Source organism: Sporisorium graminicola, chromosome SGRAM_22 (assembly GCF_005498985.1).
Source record: "Sporisorium graminicola strain CBS 10092 chromosome SGRAM_22, whole genome shotgun sequence".
NCBI classification, from domain to species: Eukaryota; Fungi; Basidiomycota; class Ustilaginomycetes; order Ustilaginales; family Ustilaginaceae; genus Sporisorium; species Sporisorium graminicola.
Genome location: NC_043731.1, coordinates 968,337 through 983,853, shown reverse-complemented (window position 1 = coordinate 983,853; position 15,517 = coordinate 968,337). Strand labels below are relative to the sequence as shown.

At 57.4% G+C, this 15,517-nt stretch overlaps 7 protein-coding genes across 7 annotated transcripts; 2 read left to right on the top strand and 5 right to left on the bottom strand.

Moving 5' to 3' along the window:
• Nucleotides 1-59: 59 nt before the first annotated feature.
• Nucleotides 60-1,084, bottom strand: EX895_004000 (uncharacterized protein; the record flags this gene model as incomplete). Its single annotated transcript, XM_029884598.1, has 3 exons — nt 60-180; nt 274-367; nt 448-1,084. 3 exons carry the CDS (start codon nt 1,082-1,084, stop codon nt 60-62), a joined length of 852 nt encoding a protein of 283 aa, XP_029739308.1.
• Nucleotides 1,085-1,429: 345 nt separating this feature from the next.
• Nucleotides 1,430-2,027, bottom strand: EX895_003999 (uncharacterized protein; the record flags this gene model as incomplete). Its single annotated transcript, XM_029884597.1, has 3 exons — nt 1,430-1,563; nt 1,647-1,810; nt 1,894-2,027. 3 exons carry the CDS (start codon nt 2,025-2,027, stop codon nt 1,430-1,432), a joined length of 432 nt encoding a protein of 143 aa, XP_029739307.1.
• Nucleotides 2,028-2,447: 420 nt separating this feature from the next.
• On the top strand, nt 2,448-3,660 carry EX895_003998 (uncharacterized protein; the record flags this gene model as incomplete). The annotated part of the gene is made up of 2 exons (XM_029884596.1): nt 2,448-3,460; nt 3,648-3,660. The coding sequence occupies 2 exons, from the start codon at nt 2,448-2,450 to the stop codon at nt 3,658-3,660; spliced, it is 1,026 nt and encodes a 341-aa protein (XP_029739306.1).
• Nucleotides 3,661-4,170: 510 nt separating this feature from the next.
• EX895_003997 (uncharacterized protein) lies at nt 4,171-6,618 on the bottom strand (the record flags this gene model as incomplete). The annotated part of the gene is made up of 1 exon (XM_029884595.1): nt 4,171-6,618. One exon carries the CDS (start codon nt 6,616-6,618, stop codon nt 4,171-4,173), a length of 2,448 nt encoding a protein of 815 aa, XP_029739305.1.
• A 966-nt stretch (nt 6,619-7,584) lies between these two features.
• EX895_003996 (uncharacterized protein) lies at nt 7,585-8,700 on the top strand (the record flags this gene model as incomplete). Its single annotated transcript, XM_029884594.1, has 1 exon — nt 7,585-8,700. One exon carries the CDS (start codon nt 7,585-7,587, stop codon nt 8,698-8,700), a length of 1,116 nt encoding a protein of 371 aa, XP_029739304.1.
• Nucleotides 8,701-8,795: 95 nt separating this feature from the next.
• Nucleotides 8,796-9,923, bottom strand: EX895_003995 (uncharacterized protein; the record flags this gene model as incomplete). Its single annotated transcript, XM_029884593.1, has 2 exons — nt 8,796-9,710; nt 9,798-9,923. 2 exons carry the CDS (start codon nt 9,921-9,923, stop codon nt 8,796-8,798), a joined length of 1,041 nt encoding a protein of 346 aa, XP_029739303.1.
• Nucleotides 9,924-10,951: 1,028 nt separating this feature from the next.
• EX895_003994 (uncharacterized protein) lies at nt 10,952-13,936 on the bottom strand (the record flags this gene model as incomplete). The annotated part of the gene is made up of 1 exon (XM_029884592.1): nt 10,952-13,936. One exon carries the CDS (start codon nt 13,934-13,936, stop codon nt 10,952-10,954), a length of 2,985 nt encoding a protein of 994 aa, XP_029739302.1.
• Nucleotides 13,937-15,517: the final 1,581 nt, after the last annotated feature.

Below are 15,517 nucleotides of genomic sequence, written 5' to 3'. Positions count from 1 at the left end.
CGCCACGAACCTGATACCAAAACGACACATAGATAACATTAGGGTGGTAGAGTAAGAGCTCAGAGCTTGGAAAACTTCGGCGTTTGTTTCTGCATAACAGCAAGCATGGCAACGGGCATGTCGTCCGACTGGAGCAGAGCCGAGTTGAGCGCCTGTGTGTAGCGAAGACCTTCCTCGACGCTATTAATTACACATGCGCAAAGAGCAGAGGCAACGGCATGAGTGAAAGGCCTGTTCGGCAACAGAACAGAGGCAAGTGGTCCCTCTACTTACCTGTGATCTCGACTGTGCAAGAGGTAAATCTTGGTTCCTCGCACGGCGATGGGCGCCTTGGACGCGATGATGGTGGCGGTCTTGATGGCAGCATCTGCGGTGACACACATATTGCAAATGAAAAAACCAGATTAGTAACAGCGCCTTGACCGGTGTTTGAAGGGCTTCGCTCACCAACGACCTCCTCCCTGCCACCCTCGACAACCTTGCTCAAAAAGCCAATCTCCTTCGCTTCAGCGGCATCGAACTCGCGTGCGGTATAGCACAGCTCCCTAACCAACGAGTCGTTCCCGACAATCTTCGGGAATCTCTGCAGTGTGCCGATGTCCGCCGCCAGCCCGACATCCACCTCCTTGATGCTAAACCGTGTCGTCCTCGCCGCATACCGCACATCACACGCCGACATGATGTCGATTGCCAGACCATACGCAACACCGTGCGCAGCGGCAATGACGGGCTTCTCGACGTGCTCGAACCATGAGATGGCCTCCTGGAAGTCGCGGATGTGCCCACGCATGGCAAAGGCTCTGCGCGCCGCATCGGGGAGTTCGGCGACGATAGTGCTGAGGGATTGCTCGTTCAGGTCGAGACCGGCGGTGAAGCAGCGCCCTTCGCCCGCAAGGACGATGGCAGAAACGTCGGGGTCATCGCGGACTGTGCGCAGAATTTCGGCCAGCTCGCGCCACTTAGGGTCGATCCATGCGTTGACCGGAGGGCGATTAAACGAGAGCAGCAGCACGCCCTCGGCTGCGAGGGTGAGCTTGTGGTATTTAGCTTCGGGGAAGCCGGTGTAGGGCTGTGGGAACGACATTGTTGTTAGAATGGCTGTGAGTGTCGAGTTGATGGGAGGAGGGGAAGGAGAAGAAGGAAGGCGAGGTAAGAGAGCGGCTCGTCGTGCGAGCGCCCGCCTGCCGGCAAAGACAGGAAGCCGTGCACCGGCTATGACCTTGCGACTCAAATCGGGCGATCGGGTAAAACCACGTGACATCTCACCTGTTCTTGCTCTCACGCTGACCACAACTAAAGCGCTTTCTTCGGACCTCTGAGAGTGGTTGAGGTTCCTTCAAGAAGAAGTGTAAGGTATGTATTATAACACCCGATAAGAGTGGTGCGACAAAGATGCTTCCGTAGACGTAAACACGAGTTCTTGACGTCCTCACTCGTTTGCCCTGGTGCTCGACCTGGACGCCTCAGGGTTGCGTGTGCGCTGCGTCGTCTGCCTGCTCAGTGCGGCCGCCAAGCTCTGCAGCGGCGACTGTGCATATTTTTCTTGGTTGGTCGTGGACATGACTGTTGGGCCACATCAAAAGGGTAAAGAAGAAGTTATCAGTATCCGCCCTGAAGCTTCCATAATCCTTCCAAGGTGCACTCACGAAGGGGCGTAGATGATGCCACAGCCTGACCATCTTCTCCTGCTTCGTTTTTCTGCCGTTGCAGCTCCTGACCCTGCTTGATCATGAACTCGCGCTTCTTGGCTGTGTTATTCGATTTGACGGTAAAGTAGCTGAAGCCGGCTATCACGACCAGCACTGCCCAACTGTGGCATGCAATATTGAAAATGAGGGCGTCAGCAAGATTTGATCAGCGATGATGATGGACGTTGTTCGTTCTGCATCTTACCCCCAGAAGATGGCTTTTGGTTGATTCAGGCCTTGCGACTTGGGCGGTTGGCGTGGACGTGGTGATTGTGCAGCTGTCGAGTACGGTCTCTGTGGGCGTGCTGTTGAGACGCGCCGTGATACTGGTTGGAGCATGGCGCAGACTGCTGGATCCGTAGATCCGTAGATTTCGCCGCGAAGTGCAAGGTTCGGTTCGGGGTCGGGGTCGAGGTCGAGGTCGAGATCGATGTCGACTGGCAGGAGGAGGAAGAAAGCGTTGTGCTCTTTTGCGTTTTCGTTCAGAGTGGAGGAAAGTCCGAAAATTCGCCTTTTGTTAGACCTATGAAGACGGGCTGTGCGTCAAGTCGGCTTTGCCGAAATGCAGCACAGCTTTGCTTTTGGCAGATTGGACCCTTAAAAAGTCGACTGAGAGCTTGGCATGGCAGTGCTATTGGGGGTTTGCCTCCTTCCTTCCTGCACCTTTCTGCTTTCCTTCGACCACTTTCACTCTTGCACATATACCACTCTCTCCTCGTGTTCGACAACATACGATTCTGCTCCGGATACGAAACGGACATGACCTTGGACGCAGCCCTGTTCACTCTCCATTTTGTAAGAAGACGAGACCAGCCATGGATCGTCGATATATATCCCACCTCTGATGGGTCTAGCCACAGTATAGCTCCACCAGTGCCGTCTAAGGACTCGCATGGCGGCCCATCTACAAGCACACCCAAGCCCACCGCTTTCACAGGCACCATCCCGGACGTCTCTGCTCAGCGTGCGCTTGCCCTCGAGTTCAACGACTTTTCCAAGCAAACACCCAGCTACACACGAGTGCGAGCGACCAACCATACACAGTACGCCACCATTTTGCTCGATGGCCTCATCAACGACTGCCTCCTCGCTTCCATATCACAGCCATGCACAAACAGCGTCAAAAGTAAGCACATCATGCTCTACAACCCGGAAAGCGACGTCGAACTCGAAAAGCGCAGCATGACATTCCAACAAGCGTGGCGGTTTCACTTCGGTGACGCTAACTCGAGGAACGCGGAAGAGTTTTCATGGCGGCGCGAGAGGGGCCCCTCTTCATCGCAGTCAGCGTATGTGTGCGAGGTGATTCGCAAGCCAGACCCCAGTGTGTTGGCCGCGCAGTATCGCCCTCCTTCAGCGAAAGGAAAGTCGGGCTCACTGCAGATCATGGATTACAACATCAACCGCCTCGACGTGCAAGACAAGAAAGGGCTGGAGGTGGCCCTAGTCATGACGCTCAGTGCACTACTCGATCAGGAGTATGATGACAAGGTAGCATCGCGTGGCGAGCGCAATCTTTACATCTGCAGCAGCGGCATCCCCACCGATCTCAGCACGCAGGGATTCAGCGCTGCATGGCAAGAGGCAGAAGCTCGTCATCAAGCCGAGCTGGTCAGACTTGGTGGAGCGGCTTCCGCTACTGTCAAAGCCGGAGAAGTGCTCAACGGATCCTCACGGAAAGAATCTCCCGATCTTGACGCAGCCACCGTTGACCGCATCGCCAACTTGGACCCCAATGAGCTGCTCGTCACCAAATGGCGGGCCATCGACGAGTATGTCCGTCACGCCCTCCAGCTTCTACGCTCCGATGGTCAGGGTCAGTCAATGTACCTCATCGCTCTTCTGTCCGACTCGGCGGAAACCACACCAAAGGCGGTCCAAGTCGCAGCTGCTATCAAAGCAGGCTATTATCGCTTGCCGGACGACGCCAAGGGTACCGTGTACGGTCGGTCTGGTCAGACAAACGGGATAGAGGACGAGCTGTATCAGTACGTTCAGACGCTCGACGATGTGCCTGCTTCGCCTGAAGCGACAGTTGAGACGACGCCAAAAAAGCGCATCATCAAGCTCAATGCTCCGTCTGATGGGGACACGCCTGCCAGCCCGGGTGCGCGCTCGCCAGCAGCATACCAGCCCCCTAGCAAGCTCAAAATCATCTTGTCGAAAGAGAGAATTGCCGAACTGGAGCCGAAGAAGCACGACGAGGCTACATCGCCAGAGCAAGGTGCGGCGTCGGGGATGCAGAACAGATTGGATGTGCCGATGAAACCGAGTCTGCCGGGTCGGCCCGTGTCGCCCTCACAGCCGCACGCATCGCAGGCATCGCCACAGCAACAGCAGCCACAGTCAGCGCCGAGCACCGACAAGCTGGGCAAAGGCAAAGCGATTCTCTCCAAGCTCGGGTTCCATCATTGAATAAGTTATATTGCCTTTGTCGCCTCTAGAGTCCACCAAGTTAAGCAATGCATCTAATCGATCGATATCACGAACTGCCCTGCTGGTGCAGCAGCTGAATGTGCTGGATCACTTCCAACGCCTGTGTCCAGTCATCTACCCTGATCAGCGTCCCCTCTTTCTCCCCTCCCTCTGCTGCTCCCGTCTGTTCAGGAGTGTGCGAGTTGACAAACTCCGTGTGGTCTGCATAAAACGTCCTAATCGGCGGCTTTGTGGTCTCGAGCACGCTGCTGATCGACGACCCTTCGAACTCGTTCTTTGGCTTCATGAGCAGGCCGTAGTGCGCGGCGAGGAGGCAAGGGAGGTCGGTGGACGAGTCGCCGACGTACACGCTCACCGACGCGGGCGCCGCGTGGTGAGCCCGCATGACACGCAGCTTGTCCAGCGCGGTTCGGATCGCGCCCTCGTTGGATTTTGTCAACTTGCCCGTGCCCACACCGCCGTCCATCTCGACGTCGTTTGCGTACACGGTCCCGATCACCCCTGGTTGCCGTTGGTGCTCGATGGCGTGGCGGATGAAGGCAGCGCTCCAACTAACGCTGATGATGTCGGCGCGTACGTCCGAGTGTCCGCCCAGCCATTCGTAAAATGCGTCCCAGCCGGAACGGAACTCGACGCGCGTCTCGGCACGTTCGAGCATTTCGGCGTTAGACATACCCTTGAACAGGCCTCCGTCTTCGACACGCGCTACGGACGCCTGCTCAACAGTATCGATCCCCGCGAGAAACTCCAGCTGCCGCGGCCAGTCCGTGCGCTCTCCGAAGTGCGACTCGTATTCAGAGAGGTCCGACAGGTACGCTGATGTGTACGACGGGAACGCCGGCCCGTGGAGCTGCTTCGTCTCGGGAGGCGCGATGAGCGAGAGTGTGTCTGACGCCGTGATGGTTTCGTCCCAGTCGAAAAACAGCTGGAGAGGTGGGGAGGTGGTAGGAAGGGTAGGAGGGGTGGTGGTGGGGGAAGTCGTGGTGGGTGAGCGGGGAGCATTGGCAGCAGCGGCACCACGACGTGGGGGACGAGACGGTCGCGTCAGAGACGTTGATCGCGACAAGGAGTCTGCTGACTGTGCCAGCTCAATGGGGATGGCGGAAACGGGTGTGCTTGGTCGAGAGGTTGACTCGGGAAGCGGGTCAGCGCCGATCAAGGTCACTGCTTCTCCATCCTCAGCTGGGGATGATCCGAGCTCCTTCGCCGACTCGAAAGGAGTATCCAGCGTCGTTCCTTCCAGTTCCTCGGCCAGCGTGTCGTGCCCAGCCTCCGGCACACGGCGAGGCGGCAGAGGCGGTTGACTCGGCTCGTCCAAATCAATCATGTCCAACTTGCCCTCTTCCCCAACCGCATCCACCGTCTGTTCCTCCTCAGCCTTACTCTCAGCATGCAACGGCGAAGGAGCCACGCGTCTCTTCCCACCCGGAGTGGTGCCTCTCGACTGCCAATAGCCCACTACACTCTTGTGCTTGGGCGGTGGCGGCAGCGCCATGATCTCCCTCTTCTCCTGCTCCGCCCTCTTCGCTGCTTCCTCCCGCTCCTTCTTCTCCAACTCGAGATCAAAGTCGTCCGGAATGCCCGCCTCCTCCATCGCTTCCAGCTCTTCCGGCGTGGGTGGAAGCTTCAACCGCTCGCCATCCTGCAACAGCTCCGCAGATTCTTCCTGCTGCAGCTGCTTGACGGCAACATTGGGCGGCGCGTGCACGGTCTCGTAGACGGTGCGTTCGAGCGAGTCACCCTGCGCGACACCCGTTTCAGCATCGCGCAGCGCACGGTAGAGCGGATCGACAAGCGGGGGCTTGCGCACCTTGCCTGCAAAAATATCGTGCGCAGTGATGCCAGGCCAGTAGTAGATGCGCTCGTTCTCGTCGAATCGGTGCAAGAACGCCTGCGCCATGGCTTCGACGCCTCCATACAGACCGCGTGAGCGGACATATGAGAAGACAGGACTGCGATCAATACCCATCTCGCCGCTAATACCCGTACCAAAGGGACCGGCGGCTACGGCTGTTTCCGCGCCGAGCGTGACTTTATGCGATTTGAACGACTCCATGGCTCGGTCGGTGTTGACGACGAGGATGACGTCGAAAATGTCGAAGCCGAGGAGAAGTCCGACGGCCAAATTGTTGGGACTGATAGAGGAGGGGGCGCTCCAGCTGCCGTCGGGAAGACGGGCGAGCATGAGCCCCGCTCCGCCTGCACCGCCTAAGGGGGCAATGCCGCTGCGCATGGCTGTGTAAATGACGATGCCTTTGGCACGCTTGATGACCGCAGGAGGGATCTTTCGCAGCACTTTGCGCTTCTTGTGGATGAAGCTGTTCTTCTTGGGGTCGTGCTCGACAATTGTGTCGGCGTCATCGGTAGTGGAATTGGCAGTGGCCGTGGGTTTGGCCTCGATGCCGTCGACGGTGAATGCGCGCAGAATGCGTTCGCATTTCAGCACTTCGTCTGGGAAGTCGTTGGACTTGGGCCAGAAACGCTCCCCGCCCATCTTTGCAGAGGCCGAGTTGGCATAGCCCGAGGCCCAGTCCGAGACAACGATCGACTTTTCGAATGCCGTTTTCCCCCATCGCTTCCAACGGCTTTCTTCGGTGCTGGAAGAAGGGGATGAGGTAGCCGCGTTGGAGGATGCTGGTGGTGGCGGAGGTTGATCCGACATGGTGGACACAATGCCGGGACGCGGGGCACGCCACTCGCGGCTATTGTTGGCGAGCTGAGCAGAGCGCTTCGAGAGAGTCGGCAAAGAAGTATCGTGGATCGTGTCGTGTTGGTTTACTAGTGAAGTCGAGAAGGAAAGAGAGAACGCCGCCTGATTCTGAAGCAAGGATGTGCGTGCCGAGGAGGTGGAGGAGAAGAAGCTCTAAATTCCACTCGGATCTGCCTTCCGACCTGAAACGATATCTTTCGCATTACAGCCAGCTGGGACCACATCCCACGGTCTAACAACTGATTACTTTGACTGTCGAACCGACATGACAACTTTGCGAGCTTTGGCGGAGTTTTGCAAGATTGCATTCCGTCCAGGTGGAGGACCGGCAATACATTGTGGTCAGCGTCTTCGGAATTCGGCGAGTTGACTGTGTGTCGAACGATGTGTCATCATCATTGTGGGCTCTGCAGAAACTTTCTGATTCGGGCTAGCCGGTTAATCTGTCTCCGAAGCTTCACCATCGAAGACCATAGACCATCTGATGCAGAACAGCGCAGCTTGGTCGGTGCTCGTTGCGAGTGGCAATGGAACATTCTGGCCGTTCTAACTGTCGCGGACTTTAGAGTCCCTATGTGTGCGCCACGAGGCAGAGTCAATGACCGATTCTTCTGCCTCATAGCATGAGAGACGCCTTCCGTTCCAAGCCTTCTGACTGTCTCTGTTCCGATATATAAGATCGCCATCTGGTTGTCGCCTTACTTTCACTTGTCACAAACACATTCACACCCCTTTTCCTCCAAAATCAAGATGGTCACTAACCACCAAGTACTCTTCAACAAGCCGCAGCCCACCGGCCTGCCCAAGCCGGGCGAGACCACCACCCGAGGCTCAGCCGAGCTCGACCTCGACAATGCCCCTCTCAACGGCGGCGTCCTCACTCGCAACATCGCCATCTCGCTCGACCCGACCATGCGCAACCGCATGAAGGGCGACATCGGCTACTTTGCGCCCCCGTACGTCCCCGGCAAGCCCGTCACTGCTATCGGTATTGCTGAAGTAGTTCGCTCCGAAGTCGACGGCTTTGCGGCCGGCGACGTTGTCTTCGCATGGTCGACTGGCATCGAGGAGTACACCATCCACACGGCCGAATCGGCCGCGACATTCCGCAAGTTCGACCCGGCTCAGCTGTCCAACGGCCTGTCGATCACCACCTACCTGGGCGCAGCGGGCATGACGGGCATGACCGCCTACATGTCGCTCAAAGAAATCATCGGCGACCTCAAGCCAGGAAACAAGATGTTCGTTTCCGGTGCGGCCGGTGCTGTCGGCCAGCTTGTCGTTCAGCTTTGCCACCAGGCGGGAGTCAAAGTCATCGCCTCTGCCGGCTCGGACGAGAAGTGCGAGTTCGTCCGCTCCCTCGGCGCCGACGAAACCATCAACTACAAGACGGAGGACCTCCGCGCCAAGCTTAAAGCCTTTGCGGGAGAGACAGGCATCCACTACTACTTCGACAATGTCGGAGGCGAACAGCTCGAGGCGTACATCGACAACGCCGCCCGCTACGGCATCATCGTTGCCTGTGGTTACATCAGCGGCTACAACGCCGACAAGCCCGAAGATGTCGTCTACCCCAAGAACCTGTTCAACGTGGTCGTCAAGGAGTTGAAGTACCAGGGCTTCCTGGTCAGCTCGTATCTGCCCAAGTGGCTTGGCCAGTTCATGCAGGAGATGCCCAAGATGCTTGCCGAGGGCAAGATCAAGACCCGCGAGGACATCACTTTTGGCGTGTATGGCGCTGAGGATGCCTTCTTGCGCCTGTTTACCGGCGAGAACTCAGGCAAGGTTGTCGTGCTCATCGATACCGAGAGGGCGGAAAAGTGGAACTTGAGCAAGCAGATGGAGGGCGCAAAGGTTTGGAAGTAGTGTATGCACGACGAGAATGTTAATACTTTTTTTGGGATCTACAAAGGAAAGGATGTGTATGTGCATGTGCGTTTTTGGAGCGTCGAGCTCTCATCTCACTTTTGAGGGGTAGCCTTGATGATCAACGGAATGAGCGCACCCGTCGACGGGTGGATGGGGTAGTGACCCACGACTCTGAAGATGCTCTGCATGACACCGGAGTGACTGGTAAGCGACACGACCTGATCCTGCTGGGCCTCGTTCCACATCTGCGTCAGCGCCTGCTGAATTCGTGCATCCAGGTGGCTGTCAGCCTCGCGCGACGTGGTCCACAGCGTGTCCTGCTCGGTGAAGCCTGGCTCGAAAGCGACGTTCGGGTAGGTCTTTGCGAGCTGCGATTTGGTGCTTCGCTGGTCGCACGTGTGCTCGCCGTACTCTTCGCGGAAGAGTTCCTTGACTTCAGGCGTGAGCTTGGGGTGCAGTGCCTTGCCAATCGCCGACGAAACGTCGTGGATCAGTCCATCGAGGCCTCCCTGCTGATGTTGGGGAGTAGCGGAACCGGTGGCGTTCGGGTTGGAGAGCAGGATCTTGTCGTAGGAAATCTCGAGCGTTGAGAGCGCACGGCTAAGCGGGCTCGAGAAGAGCCTGCTCGGTAAAGGCACCGAGTCGCTCTGGTTCAGCATCGCCTTCCACGCATCATTCACTGTCTGCGCCTGCTGGATTCCCAGTGCGGTCAGCTTGGCATCCGGACCCCAAACGAGCGTACCATCCGTCGTTAGCTCGGACCAGTACGAGTCCCACGCGGGGGTGCCGTACTTGCTCTCAGCGACATTGTGGTAGCCCTGTCCGTGGCGACCGGCGAAAAGCAGCTTGTACGACGATCCATCCTTGATCGCTCCCTCGGCGTTGAGCTGGAATAGCTTTTGGGTGAGATCAGACCAGGTGGCGTTGTCGCGCAGTCCAAAGTTGGGAGCCACGGCAGGGAGCGTGGTTCCCTCGACCGTGTCATACTTGAAGAAGCCGGTGTACGTCTGTACAATGGAACCGCGGACAGAGTTCGTAGATAGGTGTCAGTTTCGAGCTAGGCAGTGATAGGAGAAGCCAGAGTTGCCACTTACCGTGAAGTTGTACGACTTGGCCTGCATGGCGAAAGGGTTCCAGAAGGGGACAACCCACGCAGGGGCGGCCTGGGCGCCCGAAACAGCGACGGCAAGCAAAGCGAGGAAAGCAGAAGATGAGACCATTGTCGACAGTGTTGAGCAAGCGTATTTGTTTGGATGTCGAGCAGTAGGAAGGACACTTACCTTGAGTGCGAGTATATATATGTGTGTAGGTCTCTTGCAACCCCTCTAACGATCGTCAGCCAGTTTTGGTGTGTGTAGTGCAAATCAAAAGTGCGATCGACCTAGTGTACTGCGCGGTCCACGTGCGGGCGTGCGGGACGACGGTCGGCGGCGCAAACGGAACACGCCGGACCGATGAATCTGTGCAATAGAGTAGCCGAGATCGTGTCTTGCCACTGAGGGTATGCCCGAGTATGTATGTGAGTGTGCATTGAGAAGATCCAGAAGAAACGGAGATCAAAGGACGTGACCGGCGAAATGGGCGGCCGCGGGCCGTTGGGGTAAGGGTTCATTTCACGGAAGCCGTCACCTCACACGGCCCTGGCCGTCTTCTGGCTGCATGAAGGACCATTGCCAAGAAGGTGTGAGCTTGTTCCTGCAACCCTTCTCGCTCACATCTTGACCGACGGACGGCCGGGTTGCCTGAAACCATCCTCGTCTGGCCCCGAAAGTGAGATTCTAGCCCACAGAATGAGCTAGACAGGGCGAGGTGCGAGAACGCAAGGGACCAGGGCGGCGCACGTTTCTTGACATAAAACGTGCTCGATTCTGCAGCGCTGCAATTCGCTCGCTGAGATTCTGACGCTTATTCGACGGTCTCATATCAAACGCCTTTTCAGCCTTTCTCTTGCAGCCGTCAATGCAGTTGAGCTTGTATCCCACCGACGCAACCCCACCTGGTTCCCAGAATCGACAAGATAATGTTCCGACAGAACGTGTCAATTATGCAGATCCCACTTCTACTTGACCGAACGGTCAACTCTGCCTTCCCGGACTCAGGAACAGAACGAAGTCCAGACCTTCCACTCCGCATCAGTCGCTAGTACGAACATAATATAGTGGTATCATTAACAGAGTAATCCGCAAGTGCAGGTCCATCACGGACCTCTGGAGCCGTATCTACAATATCATTCTCTCCGCCGGGCCTTCTACTGCTTAAAGAAACCAATGATAGCCTGAATGCCCGCGGGCGACAGACCGTGTCGTGGATAGCAAATGTACACCCTGTCCTCCACCGCGCCGAGCTTCTGCCTGAACTCGCCCTTGTTCGTCAACCTGTTGTGCTCCGCCAGCGAGTTGTACGCCTTGGTCAACCACTTTGTCGTCACCTTGCTCAATCCGTGCTTGGCCACAAGCTTTGACGTCGCCGAAGCACCAAAGGTCATCTTGCTGCCTGCGTTGTTCTCGAGCGCGTGCAGAATGACGTGCTCAATAGTGCCGTTGGGTGCACCGGGGAAGTCGAGCGCCCACTTGATCTGCCAACCGTGCTGAGGCGAGAGCTGGTGCAGGACCACCATGGCACACACTTTGTTCGTCGAGTCGCGCGCAATGTAGTAGACGCGGTGAGACATGTCGCGCCACGGGTGCACGTCCGTCATGTGCACCTGCTCGCCCTTGCGGTTGTTGCGCCAGTCCTCGATGCGCTCGTTGGTCTCGCGAATCACGTCTTCGGGCACATCTTCGGTCAAGCTGTAGTCCTGGATCTTGACGCCCTCCTTGCGCGCATGACGCACTTTCTTCTGGATCTCGGGGTCGTGGCGTGCAGGGTTCTTGGCCGGATCCTCGACCCGCTCCTCTGCGGCACACGAGAGCGAGCACCAGTTGAGCCTTCCGCCCAAGATCTCCTCGACCTCCTCGCACACCATCATCCAGATCGGCTTGAGCTTGGCGTCCTTCTTGATGAATTGCAGGAACGCCGACACCACCTGCGTCAATTGCGTCTTATCGCACAGCGGATCGCCGATGATCATGGCGTATCCCTTGAACGGCGAGTAGCCCACCGCTGCACCCGTGTCGGGGTGTCGCCACACCTTGTACCGATCGTCGAGCCACGCCGTGTTGGACGCATCTCCGTAGTTGGCGATGAGCTTCTCCAACGGCTGCATGTCGCGCAGCTCGCTCTCGGCGTCAGCCTTGAGCGCCAGTCGCGGGTGCTTCCACGGCGGCGGGTTGGTGCTCGCCTCAGGGTGACGCAGCTCGTCCGCATCGTTCTTCTGCAACGGCAGACTGCGAGGGTCACGGTGGAAGAGCGTGCCGTAGCGGATGTCGCCCAGGTTGAGATAGAGCATCACCAGACGCTCCAGTCCGATGCCGCATCCTGCATGGGGTGGCGCACCGAGCCGGAAGCCCTCGAGATACTCTTGCATGCCCTTGGGCGAGATCGAGAGACGGTGCATCTTGCGCTCGAGCTCTTCAATGTCATGGATACGCTGACCACCCGTGCAGATCTCTTGGCCTCGAATGAAAATGTCAAACGAGTTGGTCACCTTGGGGTCCTTCTTGTCCTCCATGGCGTAGAACGGTCGCACCGAGCTGGGGAATTTGTCGAGAATGTAGTAGTCGGTGTTGTACTTCTCCTTGATCAGCTCACCGAGGCGGATCTCTGCGCGGGTGTGTAGATCCTCGTCCTCCTTGGGGATGCTGCCGTCTTCCTCGACGTAGCCCGACTCCTTGAGCAGACGCACGCCCTGCGCAAACGGCAGGATGAGCGTGTCTTCGGGATAGACAAGGTCTTCGTGTGGGAAGTGACGCTTGATGAGCTCGCGTTCTGGCTTGAAGTTGTCCCTGAGCGCGGTGAAAATGCTTTTGAGCATGCCGTCGATGACGCGGATGGCGTCGTAGTAGTGGACAATCTCCATCTCGATATCCAAGCCCGTGTACTCAGTCAAGTGGCGAGCTGTGTTGGAGTTTTCAGCACGGAAGACCGGGCCGATCTCGTAAACACGCTTGAAGTCCGAGGCGATGCACATCTGCTTGTACAGCTGCGGGCTCTGTGCCAAAAAGGCAGGGCGGCCAAAGTAGTCGAGCATAAAGACGCTCGAGCCCGATTCGGAGGCACCACCCTGCAGCTTTGGCGTGTGGATTTCGAGAAACCCGTTCTTGTCGAGGTGAGAGCGGAAGCTGTTGCAGATGGCGGCATTGATGCGGAAGATAGCCTGCGCGGTGGGCGTGCGCAGATCGACGATGCGGTTGGTGAGGCGAACACGCTGGCTGATGACGGCACCTTCGTGACGCTCGATCGAGTGGTTTTCGTCGTGGGACGGGCCTTCACCATCCGACTCGACGCCATGGTCGCTGTCGACGTCGTCGCCCTTCTTGAGCACGAGCTCTGCATCGTAGACGTTGAAGGGGAGCGTCTCCTTGGGCGCAGTGATGAGGTAGAGCTGCTGCACCTTGATCTCTGCCTGCTGCGTCGTGGCACCGGTGATGGGCTCGCGTGGCTTTTGCAGCTTGCCGCGCACCAGCACGATCGACTCGAGCGGCAAACGCTTGGCCCATCGCACCATGTGACCCGTGATGACTTCGCTCTCCTCGGCCAGGACGGCCTGGATGGTGGAGATCTGCTGTCGCAGCACGATAAAGACGAGGTGCGAGCTTACGTCTCGGATGGTGTGGACACGGGCGCGCAGGGTCACAGTGTCGCCGATCTGCGCGTCGTCACAGATGGTGGAAATGTTGGCCCACTCGTCGTGGTGCTTGTTCCACTCGGGCGGATACTCTTCACCGTAACGGGCACGCTGGTCGGGGGTCTCGATCTGAGCGGCTCGAAGGTCGGACTGCTTTCGAAGGAGTGCGATCCTCTCCTTGACTTTTTCCTGCTCAATGGCCTTGCGCTCCTTTTCTTCAATGCGCTGTGCCTTTTTGACGGCGCTGGGGCGTGGCTCGTCGAGGCTGCCGGCGCGTGAGGTGGATCTGCGGGTGCCGGGAAGCGAGTGGCCAGAAAAGATGTGCGAGAGGCGCCATTTCTTGTCCGGAGTCTCGGAGCCACCACTGTGCGAGTCGATGGTCGACTTGGCAGAGGGAGGACCGTTTGGCGTGGTCTCTCCGGTTGCAGACACGCTCGAGGGTGTCTTGGAGTGACCGTTCTCGCCGGACGACTCCTTGGTGAGCGTGGCTACGGCACGCTTGAGCATGTTGGCGACGAGGTAAATTCTACACTAGCAAGTAAGGTGAGAGTTGGTATAATTGGCAGCTGAAGGCTGTTTGAAGGGGGGAAGACGGTGCAACGAGTAGCTGGTAGCAGCCCACACAGTCGAGACTGGACGTGGAGGTGTTACGGAAGCGACGGGGAGATCAGACGTTGATGGTGGAGAGGAGAGAGGAGAACTCAGGAGAGCTCAGTGAGAGATAGCAAGCACCTTTTACACAGATAGCCAGTCAGCAAGAGCCTTCCTGATACCTGATACGCAGCCAAAGGCCCGGGACAGATAGGCAGAGGGAGAGGTAGGGACCCTTTGTGCCCCAGAAAGGGCCTCCCGAAGGGAAGCCGGATGAAGCCACAGGAAGCAAAATGATGATGAGCGACTCCATGACAAACCGATGCAGCGGCCAGCGTCTCAACCGCAAACAGTCGCAAACTCCGACGGCCCTCCTCCGTGCCACCGCCATGCCATCACGCATAGCCGCTTCAAGACTCACTCGCCCTTATTTTCTCTTCTGGAGAGGAAGCTAATTTTTTGCACAGTCATCTCAGCGCACTCGCGCTTGCACTCGTTCTCCCGCTGACGCTAACTCGCACTCACACCATTGCTCAGCGCCGGAACCGTCTCCCGGTTGAGGTGATGCGAGGTCCTCCTCACTGCTTCAGTACCCGAACCCTTTGATCGTTAGTCTAGCTCGATCGCATACTCTCTCGCTCGAGCCTCATGGGACAAACAACAACAATGGAACCGGAGAGGTGGCCAGAGCTTTTCGGAAATTGGCAGCCGCAGAAAAAGATACGCCCGAGCTGGCCTTGCATCTATGAGCGAGACGGTGCACTGATCCGTAGAGAAAATTCACCGTGTGCTCTCATGCCAGTGCTGCTGTCATCGCAGTAACGGTGAGCTGAGTCACTTTTGGGGCAGGACGGCCCTGTTATTCCAGAGTCGGCCTTGGACCCGAACGAACTAAACGAAAATTTACCGTCTTGGAAACAGTGCCAAGAAAGGGAAAGACGCTCATCCAGGGTCTCTCTCCCTCAGTGCCAGAGTCGAGTGACCTCATTCCCAACGTTTCGTCTTTATCGCCGGCGCCAGTTCATCGCAGAGGTTCCATCCTGGCTTTGCTAGGCAGCTACAATTTGCAGATGCTTTCTTCTTTTCAATTCGAAGGGTAGAAGGAGACGCACGGCGACAGGAAGGAGACGTTTGCGGCCGGCCACGGTTCTCAACTCTCGGATCGCTTGGCGCCCTTTCATATCGACCACTGCACCGACACCCACCTTCAGTTGAACAATGTGGGCCAACGAGTCGTCGATCATGTCAATTCAAAGCTTGGTTTTCTGGACTCTCGACGTCCACGGAGACAAGTGGAAAGGAACGGGAAGCAGAATTCCGATGGTCTCTCCTTCAGGCTGGCTGCAAGCAAGTAAGCAAGGAGAGTGTGCAGGTCGACGTCACTGCGCTGTCGCCTTGCTCCTGTTCAGAGGTGCAGATTTGGATTTTACAGCGACCGGGTTCAAGCTTCCGAACGCGGATTTAGAAATCCGAGCTTTTTGCAGCTCAAACCAAATC